General features: G+C 41.1%; 2 protein-coding genes across 33 annotated transcripts; both read left to right on the top strand.

Moving 5' to 3' along the window:
* LOC101173502 (transcriptional repressor p66-alpha) lies at window positions 1–20,368 on the top strand. 32 transcript variants are annotated; one of them, XM_078934868.1, is made up of 11 exons: window positions 1–339; window positions 9,492–10,018; window positions 12,753–12,882; window positions 13,016–13,144; window positions 14,158–14,235; window positions 15,051–15,155; window positions 15,475–15,642; window positions 17,376–17,637; window positions 17,907–18,328; window positions 18,408–18,657; window positions 19,144–20,368. In XM_078934868.1, the coding sequence occupies exons 2-11, from the start codon at window positions 9,495–9,497 to the stop codon at window positions 19,281–19,283; spliced, it is 2,208 nt and encodes a 735-aa protein (XP_078790994.1). In that variant the 5' UTR covers window positions 1–339; window positions 9,492–9,494; the 3' UTR covers window positions 19,284–20,368. The 32 variants fall into 32 exon arrangements, with proteins under 32 accessions (XP_078790994.1, XP_078791006.1, XP_023820778.1 ...); XM_078934880.1 differs by having other exon boundaries at window positions 15,472–15,642; window positions 18,408–18,522; XM_023965010.2 differs by having other exon boundaries at window positions 15,472–15,642.
* A 1,826-nt stretch (window positions 20,369–22,194) lies between these two features.
* Window positions 22,195–24,696, top strand: ndufa13 (NADH:ubiquinone oxidoreductase subunit A13). The gene is made up of 5 exons (XM_004079194.5): window positions 22,195–22,353; window positions 23,662–23,740; window positions 23,809–23,880; window positions 23,960–24,029; window positions 24,460–24,696. Exons 1-5 carry the CDS (start codon window positions 22,260–22,262, stop codon window positions 24,577–24,579), a joined length of 435 nt encoding a protein of 144 aa, XP_004079242.1. The 5' UTR covers window positions 22,195–22,259; the 3' UTR covers window positions 24,580–24,696.
* Window positions 24,697–24,710: the final 14 nt, after the last annotated feature.

Here is a 24,710-nt window from a genome sequence, read left to right as displayed (position 1 = left end):
GGGGGGGGGGGGGGGGGGGGGGTATGTGTGGTTTCTGCTTGGGAGTGATCCGTGGGACCCCTGACTTAGTCGCCCCGTTTTGGCCCTTTGGTGGTCAGTGGCACACATGATGTGATCTGGTCGCCCTGATATGCTGAGGTGCGCATGCCCACTAAGAGGACGCAGCGGCTCCATGTGTGTTGAGGCGCATTATTTGGCAACAGACGCGGCAGTGGGGAGGGCCGAAAAAAAAGAGGATATCCCCTGGATTTCAAAAAAAGCAACGATTTATCGAGGTTAACAGCAGATTAAACATTCCTTGTTCGACCATCGGCGAAGAACGGGCGATAAAGCCACAAAGTAAGTTGACTTATGTGAGGCTTAAGTTTTTAGTAAGTGTATAAAAGGGAGCCTTTTATTCGGACTCGTCGAAAGGAGCCAGGTTTTCCTCCACCTATCTGTGACGATAAAGAAGCTGATGGGCTGTTGAAAAGTAACACTTCTCCGCAGAGCCAAAGGTTGAGCTCTTTGGTGGGAGCGGGGGGAGAAAGGGGGGTAGCCCGGCCACATTTTATTTTATTTATGGTTTCCCCAGTCGGGCAGCTTTGTAAACGTAAAAAGTGGAGTTGATTCTGTGCGCTAGAAGTCGTTACATGAGGTGAGGATTACTACGTTACATCGCCGGCGGCTCGTCGGCGGCAAGCGGAGTCCGTGGGCCGGTTGGTGAAATTTATGAGTTCCGAGTCGAAGGTTTTTCCTCAGGAGGGAACACACAGGTAAACAATCCTAGTAAACCTCGTAGAAGCGTACTTTTACGCCAGTGGGTGGAAGTTTTTTATTTATTTATTTTGCCTCCTTTTAGCTGTTCCCCTCGGACAGTTGCCAGGTCGGTCAGCGATTCGGGCTCGGTTCTGGCTGAGCGGGTCATGTTGTCGAGAAGCTGCCGGCACCGGGACTTTTCCTAGTTTGTTTGAAACTAAGTGTCCAGCTGCCGTTTGGGCTCGCGCTCGGGCTGTTTTCTGGTTCGGAGTCGAAGCGGGTTCGTGTTTTTGTTTGTGCGATGTAGCTAATGTTAGCTCGCTAACTAATAACATGCACACCTCAGAGGTTTGTGTCAATAATTGGGGGGAAACGCCGGTGAGTTGCACATGTAGTGTGGGCTGGGTTTAGTTTTTAAAGGGCTGAGTTTTTGTGTGGATGCTGTACTGGCTGGTGGAACGGTAATGGTGGACATGGCTGCCCGCTTTAAGCCCCGTGGCACCACTGTTGGTTCTGCTATCTGGTAGCTAATCTTCCTACTTCGCTCTGTGACAACCGTAGTCTTCCTCCTCTTAAAGCTGAACACACACACACACACTTCGTGACACACGCCGCACAAACTCCCTCTGCCTCTCTTCCTCTCGCCCAGACGAGCACACACACGCACACACAAACAAAAGCACACTCCTTTTTCCACGCGACTTTTCTCTGCTTTAAAAGGCGCTTTTCGGAGGATTTCTGTCCTCAAACAGATGGAACTAAAAACCGAACACTTTCTGTATACGTGGGAAGCTTATTGTTCGCGTTTAATATTTGACTGCTCGTTGGACGGAAGCCGGCGGTGTCTACATTCGGTTTCGTACTGACTAGAGCACATGGAAGAATGAACGCCGTGGTGCTCCGATGGTTCCTGCTTTTATCTTCATCTCTGATCCTTCAGCTCTCTGGTTTTTAACCATTTGTGTTAGACATTTTCAGCCTATAACAGGCGCGAGGCAGCTTCATGTATTTGGCACTTTATAAACACAGAGAATAATAATAATAACAACAATATAGAAAATTATCAATAATACATATTTGTTTGGTGGAAATGAGCGCTTCCATATTTAATGTATGTAATTTCTGACCTTTTTAAATCAGGTTTATGCCATCCATAACTAGGAATGTTTTATATGACATGGGTAGCTTGCATATAGCACAACCTACTTATAGAAAATATGCTTAATAAAGTAACTCTGTTATCAACTTCTTTTGGAGAAATATTAAGTTTAATGACCTTTCTGGGTATTTAAGAACCTAAACCTTAGACTCCAAAAAAAAATCATGTTTTTAACATGTTCTTGTAGCATTATTCTGATTATAGAGAACATGTATAAAGAAAATTAGGCTTAAAATAGTTTTCCTGAGTATTTCTTTATTTAAATCATTGTGAATCAGGAGCAGTTGCAATTTTCTAAAATCTGGTAGTTGTGACATAGATCTTACAGCAAGCCACAAGCTCCCTGCTCCACTCCATTCTGATACATCCGCTTTGCAAATAGATCCATGTGCGTCTTTGTTTTCCTCATCCGAGCTGGCATCTGGCTCAGAACTGTATAGCTGGATGGCTCCAGTATTGCTGGACATTTTTGTTGAACCGGTAATGTTAGGTTGGTGTTCTAAGGGAGTGTAAACAAATAGATAATGGGAAGTGAGAGAAGGCTCACTCAGCATCAACTTTCTCGCTCACAACTCAGAGGTGAACTCCTGCAGAAACTATGACAGAAAATGACTATAATAATAATTAAAAGACCAAGGGGAACACTTACATTTAATATATCTAAATATTATCTGGATTTTAAATAAATGTTAAATAAGAAAATTCTATTTTCTCGTCTATTTGTGCTGCAATAAAATCTTTATAGATTGCTCCTATTTAATTAACTCTCCTTCTTTCCCATAGGCATCAAAAATGTTTTGAAAGTTTACCAGCTCCCCCCCCCCCCCCCCCCCCCCCTACTGTTAGGAAAACTAAATATCAGGTTGTGGATTTGAACCTTGTCGTCTAGCGTTAGTGCAGGTGGAGTGTAAACGGAGGGTGGTGTTGGGACACTTTACTGCTTTTTTTGTTGAGATCCAGAATGGACTCTCAATTGTTTACATGAACAAAGGCTTTGTAAAATGTCATTTCCATGTAAACAATGTGCTGGTTGCCTCTAGTAAATATTCTGTCAGAAAAGAGAAGATGTTAACTGCAGTTCTATGGAACTACCAGTCCTCCACAGCAGGACTTGTGCTCTTATCGCGATGCTGTGGTAGTACACCTACCTAAGAGCATCTAGAATTACTGTTGCAGTTATGTATCAGAAGTTTTTTTCTCTTAAGCGTATTTCCAGTAGTTTCTCACCGAAGGGGACCCAGAGTTGTTTTGTAATCAGCTTCAGTTTAGTAGAAGGTCATCTGTTGAACATATTTTAAAGTGCTGTGCAAAACAGTGGGGGGTTACAAGGCAGCTCCCGGTCAGTCACTTAAGAGTATAATCCTCTATTGAAGCCCTATTTATTTATTTGGGGAGATCTTTAACTTTTACAGACGGGAAAATTGGTTGTTTTAGTGAACCGATTGGTCGGTACAAGGTTATCTAAGAGAGGTCCTGCACTAATATTAAGTCATAATAAAGCATTTATTTTTATTTGTATGGAAGCCATCCTTGAACTTGTTATTCTGTCGGGAACTTTACATAAACACGTTAAAAGTGACTGGTTTGGTTCAAAAAATGTAGCACGATTGCATAGTTGCGCAGTTTTCTACATTTTTGTGCAATGTGAAAACAAGTTTTTCATGGGTCGGTTGAGTAAACAAAATGCAAAGCTCCAATATTAGTTTGCCAAGAGTTTCACATTGAGAAAGTAGGATCAGCTCCGAGAAGAACACGGGCAGCGGTTCTGACACAGTGGATGCACCTGATACCAGTTTGGGTTGTGTGTTTTCTGCACTGGTGAACGTCAGAGCTGTCAAGATTCCTGCTACAGTACAGTGTGGCCATGTGGTAGTCAGTGATAATGCTGCTTTTATTACATGGTAAATTTTAATAGGAGATAACCTACAGAAAGAGTTGTACTCCTACAGGAAACTCAAACAATAATATATAAGTGAAAACTGCAGAGTAGATCTCACACATACAGACTTTCCATGTCAGTTACTTGGTTGCCAAATGTCAGTAAAGTACAAAAAATGCTTTCTTTCACCTTGGTGACACTGACAAAGGATTTCAATCTTATTTTCATCTAAAGAAACCTTTCTCTGAGCTGGACTGATGGCAGGGGTTTGTCTGTGCAGCTGCCAGTGACTTCAGGAACTGCCCACAAAATTGCAACACTGACAGATTTATTGTGGACACAAAATGTCGGCCTTTTAAGTTGGAGAACTGCGTTCAAATATTTGTTGGAGTGAATCTGTAATCCGCCTCAATTTAAGAAGGAAGAATCTGTAATCAGCCAACTAAGGCAGTGACATGCTAGGCTATCAGGAACCAGAATGAGTCCAAATAGACTGGTATCCGTCCTCCTGGGGTTTCATTTATAAAACCGTTTGTCGAATGCCATTTTCCAAAAATGTGAAGGTGCAACAATAGTTTTTAGTTATTTATTCATGTGCTCGGTATCTTTTTAGTATTATCAACCTGCTGTTAGCTGAATGGAAACGTGGCATTATCCTTCAAAACCCATTCCTCATTTATCCATAGAAGTCTTGTTCACTGTAGTCTTCAAAATTGGTCTTCTAGTGAGCCTCCACTAAGTCATCTATGCTCAGGTGTGTGTGTTGGTTTGTGTGTCACCAGTTTTGGGTAAACACTTTAGTCTGGAATTCCAGAAAGCAAAAGTGATGCAGTTACCATAGAAAGAGAAACTCTATGCCTTTGACATTATTCTTCACTTTACTAATAATAGATCTTCATTCTTTAATGCGGCGTCCTTCAGTATTGTGCCGACAATAAGGGGGGCAGGAAGGGCAAAGCGCCCCATCCTCAGCCTCAGGGAGCGGAGCGATCAGGACGCTTTCAGGGCAGTGATGCAGTTTCAGGCACAGATGCTGCTAAATATTTCACTGCAGAAATATGATATTAAAACCCTTTTTTCTGTACAGTTTTGTCATGTGACATTAAAGAAACATGAAAACATGTAACGACAGATTTTCATTCATTCATAGCTGCTTTTTGCTTCGTCCTACACCGCCACTGTTTCGGTTTTACAACGCTAAAGCTCTTATATCTGCAATATAATGTCTTAGATTTTAATACAACGTATCTTCAGTGATTTCTGTTCTACCATATTAACTTATAACTTGCGAAGAGGTGACAAAAAGGAACACATCAGTGCAAAAATGTGTTTTTCATTTCTGTTGTGAGTCATGTCCAGTGCATTTGTGTTATTCTACGTTTTTTACCATTAAATGTCTCAAACGTTGCAGAGGGAGAACCTTGTGTTTCATGCAGAATTGTGTGCTGCTAAATGAGCTAATCTTTTTCTGCATTCTGTATAAAAACAGATATTAGCCTTACGCACATTTGCTCTAATCTGGGTTTCAAGGATAACCCATCTTGTAGATAGATTTAATGTGCTCATGGCATATTCCTTTGAAAAATAAATGATGGTTAGCATTAATCTTTGCAGATTTTTGTGTTGAAACCTTCTTGCATTATCTTTAATGTTAATTTTTTCCTATCAAAGTTGAAATCTTGCGTCATATGAAATGGGGGTTTATGCAGTAGTCGCTCCCATCCTCGCTGTTGATCCTCATTCCTGCTCAGACACGTTTAATTATTCTACTTGACCATGCGATCAAATGACCACCATGTTATATCTGTTTGAAGCATCATGCGCTCAGTCGGCTCTGACAGATCCTAACCCACAAACGCAGGGGTTTGCCCCCATAAATGTGCTTCACATGAGTCATGTTGTGTGTAAATCGTATGTTTGGGTTGCTATCATTCAGTCTTTGTTAAAGGCAGCATGTGAAAGCTTAAAGTCATGAAAAAAATGAGATGGACGGGAAACCAGTTACACCTGTTTCATTAACATTCAGCCCACTTAAGGACAGGGACATTCAGCATCCTTTGGGTTTGACGGTGGTTCCATCTTAATTAAATATTTATTATTCCTTCCACCACAGCACTTGCATAATCCCCTTGAAAAAAAAAAAAGGTTAATATTTAAATGGACCTTGTTTCCTGTGATCTGATAACTTTGTTTAGAAGGCAGCTCACTTTGTGTAGGATCAGTTTATATTTGCAGGGGGGGGGGGGGGGGGGGGGCATTGGTTGCATGCAATGTAATGTCAAGTTCTCGGGTGTGTTGGGGGGTCTGATCCTTTCAGTGTGTGTTTGAGAGGTTGAGGGAATTGTGTGTAAACTGCGGTGGAGATGAAATGTGAAACCTGCCACCCGTTCATTCACACACACACACACACACCCCATTACAAAGATAGGGTCACTGTTCGTGTAAGGTCGGGGGTGTTGGTGGGCATGTCTTGTGCCCAACTTTTGCCCACAGCATCCTTTGGCTGTGATGCGCTCTAATGCTAATCAGAGGAATCGCCCCCCAATCTGCATTTCTATACATACATGCACACACTGTATAATGGCTGTGAGTGTGGAGGCGCTGCGCCTGCTCCAGCACCTGAAGGGTTAAAACCAGCTTCAGCCTCTCTCTGTCAAACACACACACACACTAACAGTCTCACACACACCCTCACACACACAGTAGTCAACCGGTTTAAACCGGTTCTCAGGAAAAGTGCTTTGTGTGTCCCACTGAATCCTGGGAAGGGTCATGTCATGTGTGTCTCAGTGATGTCAGAGTATTGAGGAAAAAAAAAACCTTGCCAGCTCCTGATTATGAGATATAAGCGTCGTATGTTGCAAAGTGTGCTTGATGCCCACCATAATAACCGCTTTGAGAGCAGGGAAGGGAGGGGGGAAATGTTGGTAGGGTGTGTTTCCGTCAGCAGAAGCCCAGGTTGTAAGGGTTAATTGTAGTTTTTTTCTGTCCCTCACAAAAACAAAACATAACTTCCTGGAGCAAAGTTCTGTGCAGAGCGGGTAGACTGCACGAACATGAAGTCAAAAATATGACTTCTTTGTGGTCAATAAACAATTAAAGATGTCTTAGTTCTTCCGTTCTGAGGCTTTCATAGATGTGTTTCTTATAGACCAGCTTGTATAATGACTTGTACATTTAATGATAACCAAAATCAACCCTAAAACTCAGACGTTTTCATATCAGCTGGCCTCAGGATTCACTTTTCCTCGCTTTGACTCTTTGGTGGTGGGCAGAAACCATAGGATAAGCAGGAACCTTTTATAAGTTTCACGCCAAATTGAGTTTTCCATTTCCTCTTGAGTTTTGCATCTCAGATCAAGAGTTCAGGGTTAATACTGTACTAAAAACACAGTGTTTCTTCAGGACAGGTGTACTCTCAAACTCCTGTTTGTAGCAGCATCCAAAGGGCATCAGCCCTGTAGAGTCTCTGCTGTGTCATTTTGACTGCGTCCAAAGGGGAAAGTGTTCAGACACCTGAAACTGAACTCAAACCCTGACTGTTAAGACTTGAGATTACTTGTGGTGGTTACTTCAGCTTTGGTGGGGAGGTGAATTGTATTTATTTGTTTCAACATTAACAAATGTGTCATAGATACAGACACACCCATTTAATCTGAGGAAAGACACACCTGCAGACCATAAATATTTACACGGAAACCCCCAAAACTGACATGACTTTTGAAACCTGCAGATTAAAAAAAAAAAAACAACACTCATTTTTATTTTAGTTTGATGTTAATTTTAGCGTGCTCCTAAACATCTGGCATCTCACTCAGGCTGGCTGTGCTGGACTGACTGATTCACATTCCAAGTGAAGATAATAATAACTCACTTACCTCAGAAAATCTGTCCCACCACACCCCTAAACTGTAGTTAAATAACCTACCAGTAGGTATTGATAAGGGGGTTTCTGAACTCAGGTTTTTTCTAAACTTATGTCAATCATTCGTGTTTAATTTAGACTACTTTTCAATTTTGTTTAAAGGTGTTGGTTTGTACACAATTATGACTCATTTTAAGCCCAAGACAAATATGGACTAACAAACATTACAGTTTTTTTGGCTTTGTTTTTAAACAGTTGTGTGTATTTTATTGTTCCTTTAAGGACCCACTCTGATCCTCTTTTGATTTATTCTAAGGACATAGTTTCTGCAGAGAAGCAGTGGTTCATTAAAATTCGCCTCTTGAGTGGTGGCTGAGAGTTTTGACATGGAGCAAAGCCACCTCCTTACCATAACTGAGCTATCTGTTTACACGTTCTCCCGCTGGCTTACAGCTCCTTACACCCCCAAACTAACATTACCCTTGAGCAATAGTGGACCTATCAGGCTGTACAGTTTCAAGACAGATGCCGATCTCGGATGAGGAAAGCAAAGACGTCCATGGATCTAGTCATCTACAGTGGATGCATCAGAATGGAGCAGAGCAGGGAGCTTGTGGCCTGCCCTGTGTATTTTCTACGTTCAACGCCATTTTTTTCCTTCTGCCCCTTATTCACAATGATTTGAATTAAGCTTAATACGTCCTCTATCATCAGAAAAATGCCGTAAGAGCATTTTAATGACACCAAAAACACAATTTTCACCATAGCTTCTTCGTTGTTGTTTTTTTTTAAGAATAAAAGGCTTCCACAAAGTTTCCACATTCATCTATAGTTGTTGTTGGTTTTCATATGAGATTTATGGTCCAATAGCTTATACCCAGTCTTACTTAAAAGACAAAATGTTGATGTAGAGACTTCATCCCAAAGAAAACAATGCATCTCCACACATTTCAGCCATGACTGAGGCCTTCAGAGCGTCCACTCATCGGGGTGAAGTGTGACACTGTGTGCCATGTACTGCTGCTCTCTGTAACGCTCGTCTGTCTGATAAAAAAGGCTGCAGTATTTGTTCTGTTCACTGCTTCTGGCATGGCTGAGTCTGATGGAACTCAAATGTGTACCACATGAGAAGGTAATGAAACTGGTGCTACTTAGTGTCTGACCCTTCAGAAGAAAGGATCAATTAAAGTCATTTTCCTTTTAAACATTGATCAAATATATGGATTTTTGTGTTAAAGTCAATGCATTTGTTTTTATTTTGATTAAACAGTTCTCCGAACAACATGCTGTTCTAATGAACACCTACTGCAACATTTTTCCTGTTATTGGATTTTTTTTTTTACATTAAAGTTGTTATATGTTTATAGAAAATAGAGTCAACGTTTCGGTCATGTGATCATGCTTATCCAACATGTTTTGTTCTGGGAGCCATTTTATCCGGCTTCAGAGTTCAGCTCTGTATCCTTTAGCTGTTTCAAGGTCAGTTTAGTCTAGAGCTGTACTTAATGATGGGTGAGCTGCAATAGCAGCACCTGGTGTAGAAAAAAGATCATTTGTCACAGAACAGAGCTGCTGTGATTCGGTTTTTATGCTGAAACTATGAAAATACAATGACAGAGATTCAAGAAATGCGATAGTCTTTTTAAATTGAACAGCTGCTGAAGTGTTTCGGTACCAGATGACCAATTTACTTTAATTAAAAAAGCATTTTAACTACTCTACAGTATCAATTCCTACTGTTTTCTACTCTAATTCTTAATGTATTTGTTGTTCTTACGGGATTTAAATGTTGCTATACGTAGATATTCCGGGAAAGAATGCATCAACTTTTTTTGTTTTGTTGTTGACAGGGAATGTCGGAAGAGGCTGTACGTCAGACACGCAGCCAGAAGAGGGCGCTGGAGAGAGAGGCTGCCCCGCAGAGTACCGGGCCCACTGGTGCCGACAATGACAGCAAAAAGCCTAAATTGGACCCGACTCACCCTGAGACAGAGACTCAGAACGAACCCGCGACTGACGTTTTACTGTCACAGGACATTCAGAGCCAGACCAGACCTGGATCGGACCACGGGAAGGAACAGGAGGCCGAGCAGGGCCCGCTGTTGTCGTCGTCTTTAGCGTTGCCTTTGACCTCTCAGCCAGATACGGAGGATCGGACACAGAGACAGCAGATGGTTGAAGCCAACTCAGACAATCGGACTGACTGCAATGACAGAACCAAGAAGGTGAAGGCGGAGGCGCCTGCGGATATGAGGAGCCGGGTCCCGCAGTCGGAGCAGAAGGTGCCCGGTGGCATGTTGGCTGCAGGCGAGGTGAAGGCCACCATTAAGGTTGAGGTTCAGGCGGAGCAGCCTGTGGACATGAGCACCTCCAAAAGGTGAGAAAGTTTTTTAAGGTGTTTCCACCACATGAAAGGTAGAAAGTTTGAAGACAGTCAAAGGAACCTTACGGTTTTTTTAGTTGATTCTTTTGTAGACTTTTAATTTCAAATTGAGGGCATAGAAAGTTTGTTTTCTGTAAGTTTCGTGTTTGATGGTTTTGAAAAGCGGTTCCAACGCCGCTTTTGATATGAGCGTAACCAGCAGGGATGAATCTTTGAGCCTACCTCCATTTTCCCTCCTTTCTCTACCTGAACCCTAAAAACTCCCTGCACACAAAATGAAGCTGTGTGTCACAAACTGGTTCCAGCCGGTTGTTGCCATGGTTTCCACAGTGGAAGGAACGGTAGGGGGCGGGGGGGGGGGGGGGGGTGTCACGTGATCATGACTTTTAGGTCATGTGACTTCTTTGGAAGAATAGTGATTAATCCACAGGATGTGATGATGGCGCTAAGCCCTGAGGATAGATTTATACACACACGCTCACACACCCAAACACACACACATAAAGGAGGGCGGCCTGAAACGTCGGGCCTCGTTTCGTCATGTGATGACTTCAAAAGATTCTCCTGCTTCATTTAAGTGCACGCATCTGCAAAGCCACATGGATAGTCTTTCATTTAATGGGACGTCACTCCTGCATCTCAGCTCCTGACATGACGAAGAATTTAGGTCATATCCTCCCAACACACTGCCTGCAGCTGAACTTGGCACTGTGCTGTGGATGCTAAATGTGTTGGGAGGCAGTGCCAGTTAAATATGCATAACTTTGCCAATCAATAGACCAAAGTGACGTTCTGAGCTCAAGCGGCCTCAAGAGCTGTTCTCCTCTGCTGTCGTTTTCATGGTGAAATCGCGCCGTCCCGAGTGACACTTGCGGGGCTTCGTTATTCTGTTTAAACAAGACACGGATTCTCCTAAATAGCAATTTCATTCAACCTTAAAGACCCAAACTGAAGCTTTACAGCCAAACCTGCCCCTCCTTGGCTTTTAGCCTTATTCCCAGTTCTTTGAATACTTTCAACATGATGAGTGAAGCTGCATGGAGAGCTGTCTGGACTTGTTACCTTATAGTGAAGCAGATAAACCTGCAGTCATAAATTAGAGCATAGATGAAGGGGCAGGCCTCTTTGAAAGCAGACATTAAAAATAGCATGTGTAATGCTTGCATATAACTGAGCAGCAGTTTATTTAGCATTTTTCATAAAGAATATAAATTACAAAAAAAAATCGCTAGCACAGCTTAGAATTACATTGCAATTTTGTAGATGTATATATGTGTCTAAAAGGTTTCATTTATGTAATGTTGTGTTACTTTTCATTTAGCATAAAAGGATGGCTCCAACTCCTGTCATTAGGCTGTTTAAAGTTCCACTCCAAATGTTTTTTTTCTATTGTATAATTGTTCCCAGTTGTCTTTTAATAATGATTATGCAGTTTTTTCAAATCAAAAACCCTATGTCACTTTTTAAGACATAGAAATTCACCTCTGGGTTGTGGGCGGGACCGCCAGCGCAGACGTTTGCCGTACACTCTACACTCTATTTTGCCAGCTTATAGGACCTCACAAGCCCAAGCTAACATTAGCGCAGCAAAATAAAAAACGTTGAGCAATATTGGAGCTATCCTGCCGCACAGCCTGGAGCCAGATGCCAGCTCGGACGAGGAAAATCAAGACGTACACGGATCTATTTGTCTGCAAGTGGCATACAAAGTAGAGCTTTTTTCTGGTCTTGATCCAACACGATTTGAATTAAGAAAAACTCAGGAACGCAGTTTAAATCTCCAATTGTTTTATACATGTCCTCCATTATGAGAAAAATGCTACAAGAACATTTACAACACTAACGACACAATTTAGGTCTGAAGGAGTCTGCAATCGTGGCTCTGGGGCCACATGGGGCTCTTTTACCCCTCCTTTGTGGCTCTCTGGTTAAAGAAACGAAAATGATTGTAGCTTTGCTTTAAATTGAGTTTATGTTTATGAGTTTATGGCAAAGATGCTCCTACATCAGTAAGATGGACTTTTATGTGTTTTATATTGCTGTTGAAATTATATTACACTAAAAGGCCATTTGAATGCTCTAATATAAAAAAATTAGAAAAATTAGAAATATTGGTAAGTTTAATCTTCTTTAAGCTCTTTTTAGTATTAGTATTTTGTAAAACATTGTTAAGTTTCTGTCCAGAGGGAAAAAGAGGAAAATATGTATCTGGAAGTACTTTATATACTTTTTGTATTGGATCTTAAACCAGGGAAATCATATTTATATCAGGTTAACTTGAGTAAGGTGACAGCACACCAACACAGACTTGAATATAACAAAAGAAAAGGCCTTCGTTGATTTGTGTTGATTAACATTTTTCATTGAACTTCATCGCTTTCTTATTTTTGAAGGGACCTATATGAGCCTTTTTCAAGAGTGAAAAACAATTTTATATTCAGAATAAAATGCTATTCTTTTTCCACATTTCAATTTTTTTCCATGTGAAAAAAAGCTGAAGTTCAGTTACATAAAAGAAAGTAACGTCAATAAAAAAAAAAGTGTCGACTTTTTCTTAAGGCTGGAATAAAACTTTCAGTCCCTCTTAAGTTTTGGTGAATGACAAACCGGCCTGAAGGCTGTTTTAGTGCTGGAGGTCTAGGACCCCTGTCCTCCTGTGCTATGTGAGCAATATTAGTTTACTTGTAAACTCCTGAAGAGGATTTTATGGTTCCCTTTTGTCTGTCAGTATAAAAAGGGAGAAGCGAGCGCCGTCCCCTGAAGATGACGACGTTATCATCCTGTCAGATAATGACTCTCCCAGTCCACCGGTGAACGGCCTCAGTCACTTTAAAGAGCTGGACACAGACCTGCTCATGGTAAGACAGAAGTCATGCCGTTCCCATCCTTATTCAAAAAAAATAAAGCAAAATCAATAAATTAAGTCATAGTTGGAGTGTTTAATGTTTGTTGTTAGATAGCTCTGTAAATATTTTTTGTCTTTTGGAGCAGAAGAGCAGCCCTGCAGAGAGGGAGCGCATCATTAAGCAACTGAAGGAGGAGCTGAGACTGGAAGAGGCCAAGCTGGTGCTGCTAAAGAAACTCCGACAGAGCCAAATACAGAGGGACACTCTGCAGAAGGTAAGAGTCAATTATTGGAAATGAGGTTTTCTATGTTAATTAATTGCCTCAAAGAGCACTTTGATTAAAAACCTGATGAGCTTTAATTGAGTTTTGCCTACCTGCTGATGGTCAGTTCATCAGCAGCCCCCCCCCCCCTGTAAAGGGCACAATTGACGCACATGATTTTTCCGGGATAAAATCACCCCCCCCCCCCCACCCCCCCACCTTAATGCAGTTTTGTACTTGGTTTCTATCCTGCATGTTTTTAGCAAATTTGGTCACTTTGAGACCATTCACATGTTTTTCAGCCTCTTTAGTTACTTGTTTTTCTTGTTAAGGCCAACTAGTAAAACAAAAAGGCCTTTTCTAGTGTAACGGAGGAATAAAATAGGCGTAAAGCTGATGGTTGGCCCCTCCCTCATCCCAAAATTCTCCCAGCAGTGGGGGCTGACTGGCTAAGAGATTCCTGCACTTGTACTCCCAGCTGCTGGCAGAGCAGGCGGTGTTCACCCCTTCACTTATGGGCCCTCTTTTCCTGAAAACTTCCACTTTTATACATTACTTCAGTTCTGACATGAAACATATTTGACTTATTAAGATCATCACACTGACTCGTTTCATGAAGAGCATCAAATGAAACCTCACAACACATTACCTTAAATTTGTCTCTTTCATCCTGTAGAATTTATTTTTAATTTAACATTTATTTATCCAGGCAAGAAAGATGAAACCCAATATTTCAACTGTGTGCTGGCAAAAGCCAAGACCTTTTGAGAAAGGGAAAGAAAAAGAGTCACAGGAAACTGACAAAAAACAACAACAACAGGTCTAAAGGTCTAAAAATAGAAGCATTAAGAAGATTTTTGTTCCTTACTCTTTTTTGTTTCACTTTAAAGTATTGACTTTGCTTTTTGATGGGGTCATATCGTCTTTATCTAACAGGAAGTTCCATTAGTGCAACTAAAAAACAGAGTTTGGTTAAGTCTGGATTAACAGAGTTCAGTGTTTGATAGCTCTCTCTTGTTTTACAGCCGTCTGGATTATCCAGTTCCACTGCTCCTCCTCCCCTAATTCGAGGAACGATCACAAGCAATAAAGGCTCTCAGCAGGTTTGTACTCCATCTTAAACTACGGTCATTCCAGACGTGATTTGCACGGCGGGGGCGTCCAGTTTCAATGCGAGGTCATTGTACAGGTGCTATCGGATGTCCTGCAGTGCATTCTGAGCGTCAGGTGTGGCACAGCGGTGCGTTTAAGCGTGTTAAATTATTGGCACTTTGGTGCGGAATTTACCTTTGACCCCATGACATGTTGATGATGGGATCAGCGGGCGGAGTCCAGAAACCATCACTGTGGAAAATCCGATAATTCTCCTCCTGAACTTGATGATTTTTTATTCTTATTAGCATCAAGACAACAATAAAAAGTTCCTTGTATTTTATTTATTTTGCTCCTCTGACTGATCCGGGACAGCAAGTCGTCAAACTGGGTCACAGAGAGACGGAAGTATACCGCCGAAAGCGGCCGTCATTCGGGTGCAGCTCCAGTAGTAAATGGTGAAGTTTGCCGATCTGGGAGAGTCTCATGATCCCAAACGTGGAGACGGGATTACTGATGCTTTTGTAGAGCTCTTCAAAATAAATAAACTCGATCTTCCAACATCATCCGAGCCTTCCATGCATTATAAGTGAGATAAACAATCAATGTGCAATGTTCCATGTAGCGATGAGGTTAAAAACTTTTGACAGTAGCTCCTCCCACACGCATCAGGAACATCAGGTTTATGAACACATAATTGGACAAGCATCCATGAACAGATGCTTGAATGCGTTCATTCTGAATGTAGCATTAGATTTGAGCATATTTTTGGGGTGAAGATCCAAGTATTCTCCAAATAAATACGTGTTTCTGTTTTCTCACTCAGATCTTGACTGCAAGAAGTTCGAGCACAGTCATCCCGCCTCCTCTGGTACGAGGAGGGCAGCAGGTGTCGTCCAAACACGGCTCCCAGATCATCATGCCACCTCTGGTAAGAGGAGCACAGGTAAGTTACAGGGAACGTGGAAATATTATCAGAAGGTGCAGCTGCAGTTCATAATCCATTCCAAATGATTTAGTCAGCAAAATGAGATCTTAAGAAGTTCACTACTTCTGTTTTCCTTTAACTGGCGAGAAACTATGGGGTGGTGATTGAATGCAGAACTCACGCTCTGTCTCTGCACTTCTCTCTGTGTGTTTGTGCTCTTTGCTCTCGGGGTTTGGATGTCTGTCCCCTCGTCCACCACTTCCTCTGTCTGTGTCCTCCCTCTCATTGTCATGGTTAGCCCATCTCTGTGTCTCCACAGCAGATCCAGGCTCTCCGCCAGCAGCAGCAACAGCAGCAGTTGGCCGCAACCGGTGGGTCGGGATCAGGACCTCCTCCCTTGCTCTTGGGCCCCAGGACCTCAGCCTCTTCGTCCCAGGGTCAGAGGGGCCTGGTCCAATCCGGCCTCATGAGAGTCGGCGGCAGCACACTGGTTAGTAGCACGAGTACACTCTAGAAAGTGAAAATTGTCATTTAATCACTTCTTTCACATTATATTTACTTTTTTTATACTAAAGTGAATCAAAAATCTCTGTTTCTATTTTTTTAATGACAAAATAACAACAAGAAGTTCATTTATTAGCCAGTAAATGGAAAACCAGAAAATTGATTTCAAGTGTCTGCGGTGAAGTCTGCATGTTTACCCGGGTTTATAGATTTGTCAGATAAAACCACAAAAAAGTCGTTTTCTTCCTACTGCTTTTCAGTCTCACGCTAATCAGGGTTCCTCAACAACTGTCAAACATTCCCATGCTGTATTTGTGAGCTTTTTAAAAATTCCCCAATTTTTACAAAACGAGTGCAACATGTCCGAGCAGTTCGACCGCTTACGTCCATGACTATGTCTGCATTTACTGCATTTAGCTGCAAAGTTAAACTAGTTAGGTTGGTATTAAACCGCAGAGATGACAGCAGCTGCAAGCTCCCCAGGGTTCGGATTAGATTAAAAAACTCCCAGCATGCAGTTCAACGGCAAAGACATTAAACAACCAACGTCCTGTGACTCAAAACTCTTTCTGATGAGACTTCTCCTGTCAATAAACATTTGCCCAGTTAACATCAACAGATTTTATTAGCATTATCTAGAACTGAAGAACAGAAAGTCAGCTGTAGGGGGGAGCAGGTTAACTAGTTGAAGGTTGTTTCTGGAGTCGGCACACAAAATTATTTACGTGATGGAATTACAAGCCTCAGAGGGAATTCTTAAATGTACAAGTTTTTTAATTTTTCAATCTGTTTAAAATTGTTTATTTCTGGTCAGTTGGGTTGTGAGTCGTTACTTATTTTGATTCATGAATCAAAATCAACAACTCACAGATCAAACCACAATTCTTACTATTTAATATATTATGACCAAATGGTTGCTATATGTAGGTCTTTCAACTAGATGTATTAAAATGAAAACAATATGTATTTAATCACCATCATTTATACATTTATTTAGATCGGGAGATCAGAATTAAAAAACATAACAGATGAAACAAAGATTTTAAAAGAAAGAAATTATATTTGCCTCTTTTAATACAGTTACACTCAAAGGTTTTTCTGTCAACTTCCTGGTTAACTTCAGCAGTAAATAAAATGTAAACATCACTGCTGCTTTGTATTGTTTTGGAACAAATCGTGAAAATGTTCGCCAGTTTTTCCATCCTCAAAGTTATCCTGACTACAGTTTCAGTAAATAGAAAGAAAATAAGAATGAATGAAGACACGGCAACATCTCAATTAAAAATTAAATCAAGGACTGTAACAACTAGAAAAGACTCACAGGGCCACACAATCATTCACACTCACAGCTAGGGACATTTCAGAGTCTCCAATTAAACTTTGAAGGATGTTTTTGGACTGTGGGAGAAGGCCAGAGGACCACATGCAAACTCCACACAGAAAGCTCCCAGTCGGGATTCAAACCAGAACCTTCTTGCTGTGAGGCGAGAGCGCTGACCACTGCCCCATTGTTCAGCATAAGTATACATACTCATGTTTTTTGGGGAAGAAAATCCAGCGGTTCTCATACTCGTTACTACTGATAAATAAACTTCTTAAAAGCCACAATATTCCGTTTGTGAGTTGATTTTATTTGTGAGCCGTCATAGATTTCTAAATAGGTTTATGGTAACCACTTAATTACCTGAATGAATAAAACATTTTCTTTCTTTCTCAAAGGCGTCACCTTCCGGTATGAAGGGCTCGTCCTCAGGAGGCAGCGGCGTGTCCGTGGTTGGCGTCAATGACTCTCCTGCCAGCAGGCAAGCTGCAGCTAAACTGGCCCTGCGGAAACAACTGGAGAAGACCCTTCTGGAGATCCCCCCACCCAAGCCCCCCGCCCCCGAGTTTAACTTTCTGCCCTCGGCAGCCAATAATGAGTTCATCTATCTGGTCGGGCTGGAGGAGGTGGTGCAGAATCTGCTTGATACCATCCACAGAGGTGTGTCCTTACATTTTATTTTTTCTTGTTGTGCTTTCTGTTTTTTTTCTTGGGGGGGGGGGGTTTAACATCAGATTAAGTAAACTTTATAAAACTTTGTTTTAAAAAGAAGTTATTCTGTTCTTGTCTTTATTTTAAAGTGAGCTAGATTAGGCCTAAAAACTAATTTTCTCTCGGTCTTTTATGCCTTGATTGTTTCTAATAGTTTTTATTTATTTATTTTTTCCCCCTAATTCTGGTGCATTTTCTCGTCTTTCTTTCAATCCTAGGAAAGACTGGTTCTCTTCCGACCAAGCTAGGAAACAGAGAGCCCTTTATCTGCTCCCAGTGCAATACTGACTTCACCTGCCGCTGGAGGCAGGATAAGGCTAAAGGAGGGGTGGTGCTCTGTGAAGACTGCATGTCTTCCAACCAGAAGAAGGCTTTGAAAGCCGAGCATACGAATAGGCTGAAAGCTGCGTTTGTGAAGGCACTGCAGCAAGAGCAGGAAATAGAGCAGCGCATAATTCAGCAGGCGTCCTCACCGGTCTCCCACAGTACCTCTTCATCGTCTTCATCCGGCTCCTCGCTGAAGGCGGAGCAGCTGGTGGCTCAGCAGCTGAAGCAGGTTCAGGCTCGAGTGTCCTCCCTGCAGCACCATCACCAGGTCAGCCAGGCAGCCAGCCTGGTTCATCATCACTCCATCAAGCAGGTTAGAGGCTTTTCTCTTTGAAGGAAAACACCTGTGGGCTGGGTGCCTTGTGTTTTTCAAATGCACCTCTTCTGTGCAGAGCTCCAAGGGCCATCTGTCCCATGGTGTGGGAGTCAGAGGCATCCCCCACTCCTTCTCCTCCTCCTCCCAGCTGCAGAGTGCAGTGGCCGCCGCAGCCCTGGTCAGCCGGCCAGGTAAGCATGCCCATGTTTCCCACCGCTCTGTCCAGAGTTCAAAGGTGAGCAGCAGTGGAATCGGCGGGAGCAGGAATGTCAGCGGAGGTAGTGCCTCATCTACTGCATGGAAGAAGCAGAGCAACAGCAATACAGGTAGACTGACGTCATTATCAGCCCAACTCTGGCGCCTGACATCTGCTCTCTTTTAATTCCTGTCTGGTCCAAAAGCAATCCTTGCACAAGCTCCGCTCGAGCGTTCTTGGAATTGCGTAATATTCTAAAACGGATTCTCAGCAAAAATGTCAGTCAGATTCTAAAGGAAAACATCAGTAAAATGGAGGAGGAAATGTTTTCGGACAAGGCAGTCCCAGTCTTCCCGTTTCTTCCCTGGAATTAATCTCATTTCCCAACTTCAGTCTCTCAGATTTGTGGTCTCCTGTTTCTCCTGGGTGTCTTAGAGTAGAAATGTATTGATCTCCCCCCCCCCCCCCCCCCCCCCCCCCTCTGTGCGTCTCTTTGTGTTATGGTGACATGGGTGACTTTAGCACAAACCCTAGCTCTCTTTCTGAGATAACATCAGAGCTGCTGGCGTGGGATTTGCTTCACGCCCTGAGCTGCCGTTTTGCTGCATGTTCACAGGAGTGACCATGGCCTACGTGAACCCCAGCCTGACGGGTCACAAGACTTCCGCCACAGTAGACGCTCGTCAGAGGGAGTACCTGCTGGACATGATCCCCTCTCGCTCGTCCATCTCGCAGACTGCAAACACGTGGAAATAACTCGATTCAAAGTACTCTCCTGCCCAGAATTAGTTTATGTCAAAGTTCCTCTGCTACAATATAATGATCCACAGCACCCCCGCAGGACCGATAAGCAACTGCAGTCTTTCAACGTTCCTGAATCACCTTTGTATGCTTTTTATTTCACCATTTCTGTTGTATATTTTGAAGTTTGCTGTTCTTTGATAACTATGCAGAAACCATTTTTCACCTGAGTGGGGCAAAAGATAGAACATTACTTGAAGGGCTTCCCCTGGGCTCTATTCTCCATGTTCTGTAATCTGTTAGGAGACGTGTGTGAGTCCTCCGTTTAAGAACCAGGACTCTCCTTTAGACTCATTAGCTCCCTTCTGCCATAATGTGGGTCAAACGGACCCGGTCTCTGACACTTGAATGGCTTTTGTCACACTCTAGAGTTTCCATTCAACACACATGTTTATTTTAAGCAAAACAAATAAATAAAAATAAGTAACCAAGTTGTAAAATTTCCATTAAACCACCTCTGTAGTTAAAGGTTTGACTTTATTTTGTATTTGCAGTAAGTTATTTGTTTTATGACTGAGGTGAAAATTCCCTCAGTTTGGTTTCCACTGATGAAGAGTTTATTCTAGCTTCGTCTTTTTTTTTCTCCTCCTGTTTAACAGCATGATTATCTTTCTGCCCGTTTTGCACCTTAGGTGAAGAAGCGCGGTGTCATTGGTCATCTGTAATTATTACCATATGTAATTTGCTTATTTTATATTGATGTCAACTTTGTACGATTATTTTTGAGTGTTACATCACTGAGAAATGCAAAACTCTGAAGGAGCTGATTTTTGCCACACTCAAATCAGAGACCTTGCCTTTGACATTGATCTACAGTCCCTGACGTGGGACATATGCAGTCCTCCTGAGTTACTTCCTGAAGGAATTCCCACCTGCCGAGATTTTGGATTACACACAAAACCATTTTGAATTCTTAACCATGTTGCTTTTTTTTCCTGCTTTCCAATATTCTTACTTGCATCATTCAGACTTATGTTGACATTTATTTGGTTTATTTTTTCTTAGCTCCTAAAGAAATAAAAAAATTATAAATTTTAAAAGCTTGTGTTTATTTGATGTTTTTAGTTTATTTACCACCAAAACATTTGAAATATGAAATATCTCTATTGTCATTGTACATGTACAACAAAATTACAGTGCAATTCTTGCGGTGGAATAAAAAAAAGTCAAAATAAAAAACTAAAACTGCGAAATAGGACAATATAAAAAAAGAAATATAAAAACACCAGTAGGTTACACCTTCTCCAGCTATTGCACGCTTCCCTTAATAAATTAACCTTATTTAGCAGCGTTTAAGGCCATGGTGGCTCTTGGATAGAAGCTGTTTTTTAATCTGTTTGTTCTTGTTTTAATTGTCCTGTATCTTCTGCCTGAAAGCAGCAGTTCAAACAGAGAATGTCCAGGGTGTGATGGATCCTGCAGAATGTTCCGAGCCTTTTCTAGGCAGTGGGAACTGTACAGTTCTTCCAGGAATGGGAGAGGGCAGCCGATGATCCTCTTTATTTAAAGGATTTATTGGCCGGCCTCAGTTTTCTTGCTCTATACGTTACTCTATTCTTACTAAGAGTTCTGCTTTTGTGGGTGAGGGGGTTTGCAGTGGAGAGTCAGCAAAGTTCAGAAAATGTGAATATTCAAAAGTGGGGAACATATTTGTGAGAGTACATGCTGCATGAAATGATGGTGCTCTGATTCATCTCTCATGTACTTTGTTAAAGTGGTCAGAGGTCTTGTGTATCCTCTGTTAAGTTCTTCCCCATCCTTGACTTTTTTGAACCTTCTTTGTGTGCTGAAATTTGTATTAAAGTAGGAAGAAGCCTCCCCGCCTGTCTTTGAAACTGAAGCATTTACTGCAAGGGTAATCCAAACTCCACATTTGGGATTTTACAGTCAGATAAATATAGTTCTCCTTAAAACTGTCAAACTCATCCATCAAATTCTAGATGGAGAAGGATGATCCTGCTTAATTTGCTTTACAATACTACACCTCTGCCTCTGGGTGCTGTTACTCTGCAATAAAAACAAATGTTTTTGCTGCTCTTGAGCTAAGAGGAAGATTTCACAAAGTTTGCAGTCCTGCAGGTGTTGACTGCAGAAAGTGTCAGTTTACGTAATTACCATTCCACTGCTGAATTATGGTCACGCTAAATGTGTCCTTTAATGCAATATCACTCAGTTGAATGTAATATTTAAAAAGGAGGGAACGGGGTAGTTGCAATCGTTTTACTGCCGGAATCCTTTCACAGTAGCACACTAGATGGAATTCACTGATCTCGTGAAAACGGCCTATTCTTTCACAAATGTTTTCAAAAGCACAAATCTGTGTGCAAGATTTCCCATATTTTTAGCTGATTAAGTAATTAAAACATATAAATTCAATTATTTGCATGGACAAATGAATACTTCTGACAATATAGTTCAAGTCTAAACAGTAGGAATGCAGCAGAGCTTACTCAGTCAACCTAAACCCTAGTGAAGGTTGGATATTTTTCTAGACTACTCTAAAATAAATCCAAATGAAAATGGATGATATGAGACATAATGATTTTTTATGAAGATGTATAAAATTGTGTAATTAAAAGAGAAAAATAAAATGCAAAGTGTGCTTGAAAATATTGAATATCAATATTATTGCTTCTGCATCACGATTGTGTTCTTTAGACATTTATTTCTGCCTCTGACATCAATCAAATTACTTTTTTTGTGTCTGACAAACACAAATAATTGATGTTTCTCTTCTTCAAAAAATAGATTTAAAAATATACTATTCAAAAAGAATATGTACAAAATATGGTCCGACGAAGTGCCAAACGCATGACATTGTTCAATTCTGACATGTGGGGGCGGTAGAGAGTCATTCTTGGATTTTCATTTTGCGAGAAGAAGAATCTTCACTCACGTCACTGACCGTGTAGTGGAGGAGGCCGGAGGAAGATGGCGGGGTCCAAGGTGAAGCAGGACATGCCTCCTCCTGGAGGCTATGCCGCCTTTGATTACAAGAGAAACCTACCGAAACGAGGACTTTCGGGTACATGCATAATATACACACTACTCGACAGCTTTTTAGACTTTTGTTGGTGTTAAAATGACACTACTTTACGAATTAGCCGCGCAAGCTAACTACCTAGCATACTGGAGTAATAATCGTAACAACACAAAGCAAGTGTAGTAGCTGGTTTTACTCATTGACTCATCTACTAAGTTCTAATTTTGTCACTGTCTTGTTAGAATGCCCATAGCGTTTTAAGATGTTAGGTTTTTTTTTTTTATAAACAGCAATGCTAACCGCATGCTAACTACTAGCCAGCACATCTTTGCTGTTAGGTCAAGACTAAAGTCAGCTAAATATTTATTATATTACGGCAAATGCGCAATAAATATTCACAAAACTGTTTACTGTCAGGCTAAAAGAAGACAGATTTTGTGTAATAATTTTTTTTTGGTTTAAATCCAGTTTTTAAACATACATACATAGCACAACAAATGTCTTTTGCATTTAATTTATTTATTATAATAATCGTTTTTGGTGATAAATAAAATGATTATTATTTTTAGGCAATGTAATAGGGAATTATCAGTACTGGGTTCATTGCCAAGAAGAAATCATAAAACAAATCTTTTTAACCCACATTTTCTTAGGTTTTGTGCTAAACTTACTAATGCCTTTGTTTGAATATTATTATGATTTGTAATTTGCCTTTTTAACAGTTACGGAGCTGAAAGCTATACAATCATACCTAATAATATTGCAATTCTAATAGTAAACAACAAAAGCATCAGTTTACCAATATTTATCAGACTATATGTAACAATTATCTGGTCTGTTTTATATCAAAATATTTAACTATAAAACAGACATAATCCATTACTGAGGTAGTTAAAATTTATATTTTGAATGACACAAAAAAGTTAGACTTTTCAATCAGTTTATTGGCCAACAGATTCACTCAAATATTTCCAGATTTTCTTAAAGCCAGACTCTGAAGGTCAACCATCTACTGGGACCAGCTGGGGGTCAAAGAATGAGGGGGAAAAAAACACGATGTATAAATCAAAAGAGAGAAATTAGTAACTGAATCAATGAAAGATTGATTAAAGAGGTACTAAAGGAAAACATGTTAGCACTAAAAAGACCCCCAGTCATCTCTGTGTATAGCTGTATTACTAAAGGCGGGTGTCAGGGTCCCCCGGACCAGCACAAAGTTCTAAGTCCACCCTTCAAGATGGAAATTGATATTTAACCATCACTTGCCTTATGATACTTCATGTTTTTCTGTAAAAACACAAAAGCTTTGAAAAAATGTAGAGAATTAATTCATTGTTCTTTACATTTTAGGATACAGTATGTTTGGCATTGGCATCGGCATCATGGTGTTTGGATATTGGAGACTATTCAGCTGGAACAGAGAAAGGAGGTAGGAGACGTCATGCATTTCCTTGGACGGGGTGTTGTGAAGGTTACAGCAGCCATTGTGTTTTATAGGCGACTGCAGATTGAGGAGCTGGAAGCACGGATAGCTCTGTTGCCTCTGTTACAAGCAGAACAAGACCGAAGGTGATGCTGGAATCTCTTCCAAACGCTCGAAAAAGGAGAACGGTCTTTGTGTGTAACAACTGTATTTGCATTTCTCCAGGACCTTGAGGATGCTGAGAGAAAACCTGGAAGAGGAAGCAATCGTCATGAAAGATGTGCCAGGATGGAAGGTAAAGGGGTCCCTGATGCTTTTTTAAGTACTCCCTATAAGAAAATGAATAGAAATTATCTCAAATTTACCGGGATAGTCATTTTTAATCTACAAATGACAAACATATCAAGCAAAAATGAAGGTCTGCACTTCAATTATACATAAATATTATAAGAACTAAAAAAAAAAAATTGTTTATACCTTAACAATGACAGCATGTTTTATACAGATATTACAAACATCCAATCTCAGAAATTTAAATCAATTTTTTGTGATTTTGTTTATTTCAAAGTTTACAATGATACCAAAGAGATAGTTAGAACCTAATGGCAGAAGTAATGGTCCAAGTATATTCAAAATGTTTCTTTGACAGTTTTAATCCGGTTAAAAACCTCCAGAGGCCAATAAACATGTTTTTCTTTTTATTTTTTGCTCTGTAACTATTGCAGGTGGGTGAGAGCGTCTTCCACACAGATCGCTGGACCACCCCTCTGACAGAGGAGCTCTTCCACCTCCGGCCACGCGAAGAGCTTCTACACAAGCGTTTTGGCTTCTTGTGGTACGTTTAGTCACCAGAAGGAGCGTGTCCTCGTTTCCACCACTCTCCACAGCCAAGAGCACGTGGACCTGTATTTTCCTTCAGCTTGTAAATGTTCAATAATAAAGTATCTTTTTTCCGTACCCCATCTCAGCTTCTCTC

Source organism: Oryzias latipes, chromosome 17 (assembly GCF_053564925.1).
Source record: "Oryzias latipes strain Hd-rR chromosome 17, Olatipes_Hd-rR_3.1".
Classification (NCBI taxonomy): Eukaryota; Metazoa; Chordata; class Actinopteri; order Beloniformes; family Adrianichthyidae; genus Oryzias; species Oryzias latipes.
The sequence above is the reverse complement of the archived record's forward strand: the minus strand, read 5'-3'. Positions and strand labels throughout refer to the sequence as shown.

What these genes read in the sequence shown, in the direction of transcription:
- LOC101173502 (XM_078934856.1), top strand. Translation starts at nt 1,072, where the DNA reads ATGCACACCTCAGAGGTTTGTGTCAATAATTGGGGGGAAACGCCG. An exon ending in TGGACACAGACCTGCTCATG is followed by an intron (nt 12,883 to 13,015) that starts GTAAGACAGAAG and finishes CTTTTGGAGCAG; the next exon opens with AAGAGCAGCCCTGCAGAGAG. An exon ending in GCAGAGCAACAGCAATACAG is followed by an intron (nt 18,658 to 19,143) that starts GTAGACTGACGT and finishes GCATGTTCACAG; the next exon opens with GAGTGACCATGGCCTACGTG.
- ndufa13 (XM_004079194.5), top strand. Translation starts at nt 22,260, where the DNA reads ATGGCGGGGTCCAAGGTGAAGCAGGACATGCCTCCTCCTGGAGGCTAT. An exon ending in AGCTGGAACAGAGAAAGGAG is followed by an intron (nt 23,741 to 23,808) that starts GTAGGAGACGTC and finishes TGTGTTTTATAG; the next exon opens with GCGACTGCAGATTGAGGAGC. An exon ending in CAAGCAGAACAAGACCGAAG is followed by an intron (nt 23,881 to 23,959) that starts GTGATGCTGGAA and finishes GCATTTCTCCAG; the next exon opens with GACCTTGAGGATGCTGAGAG.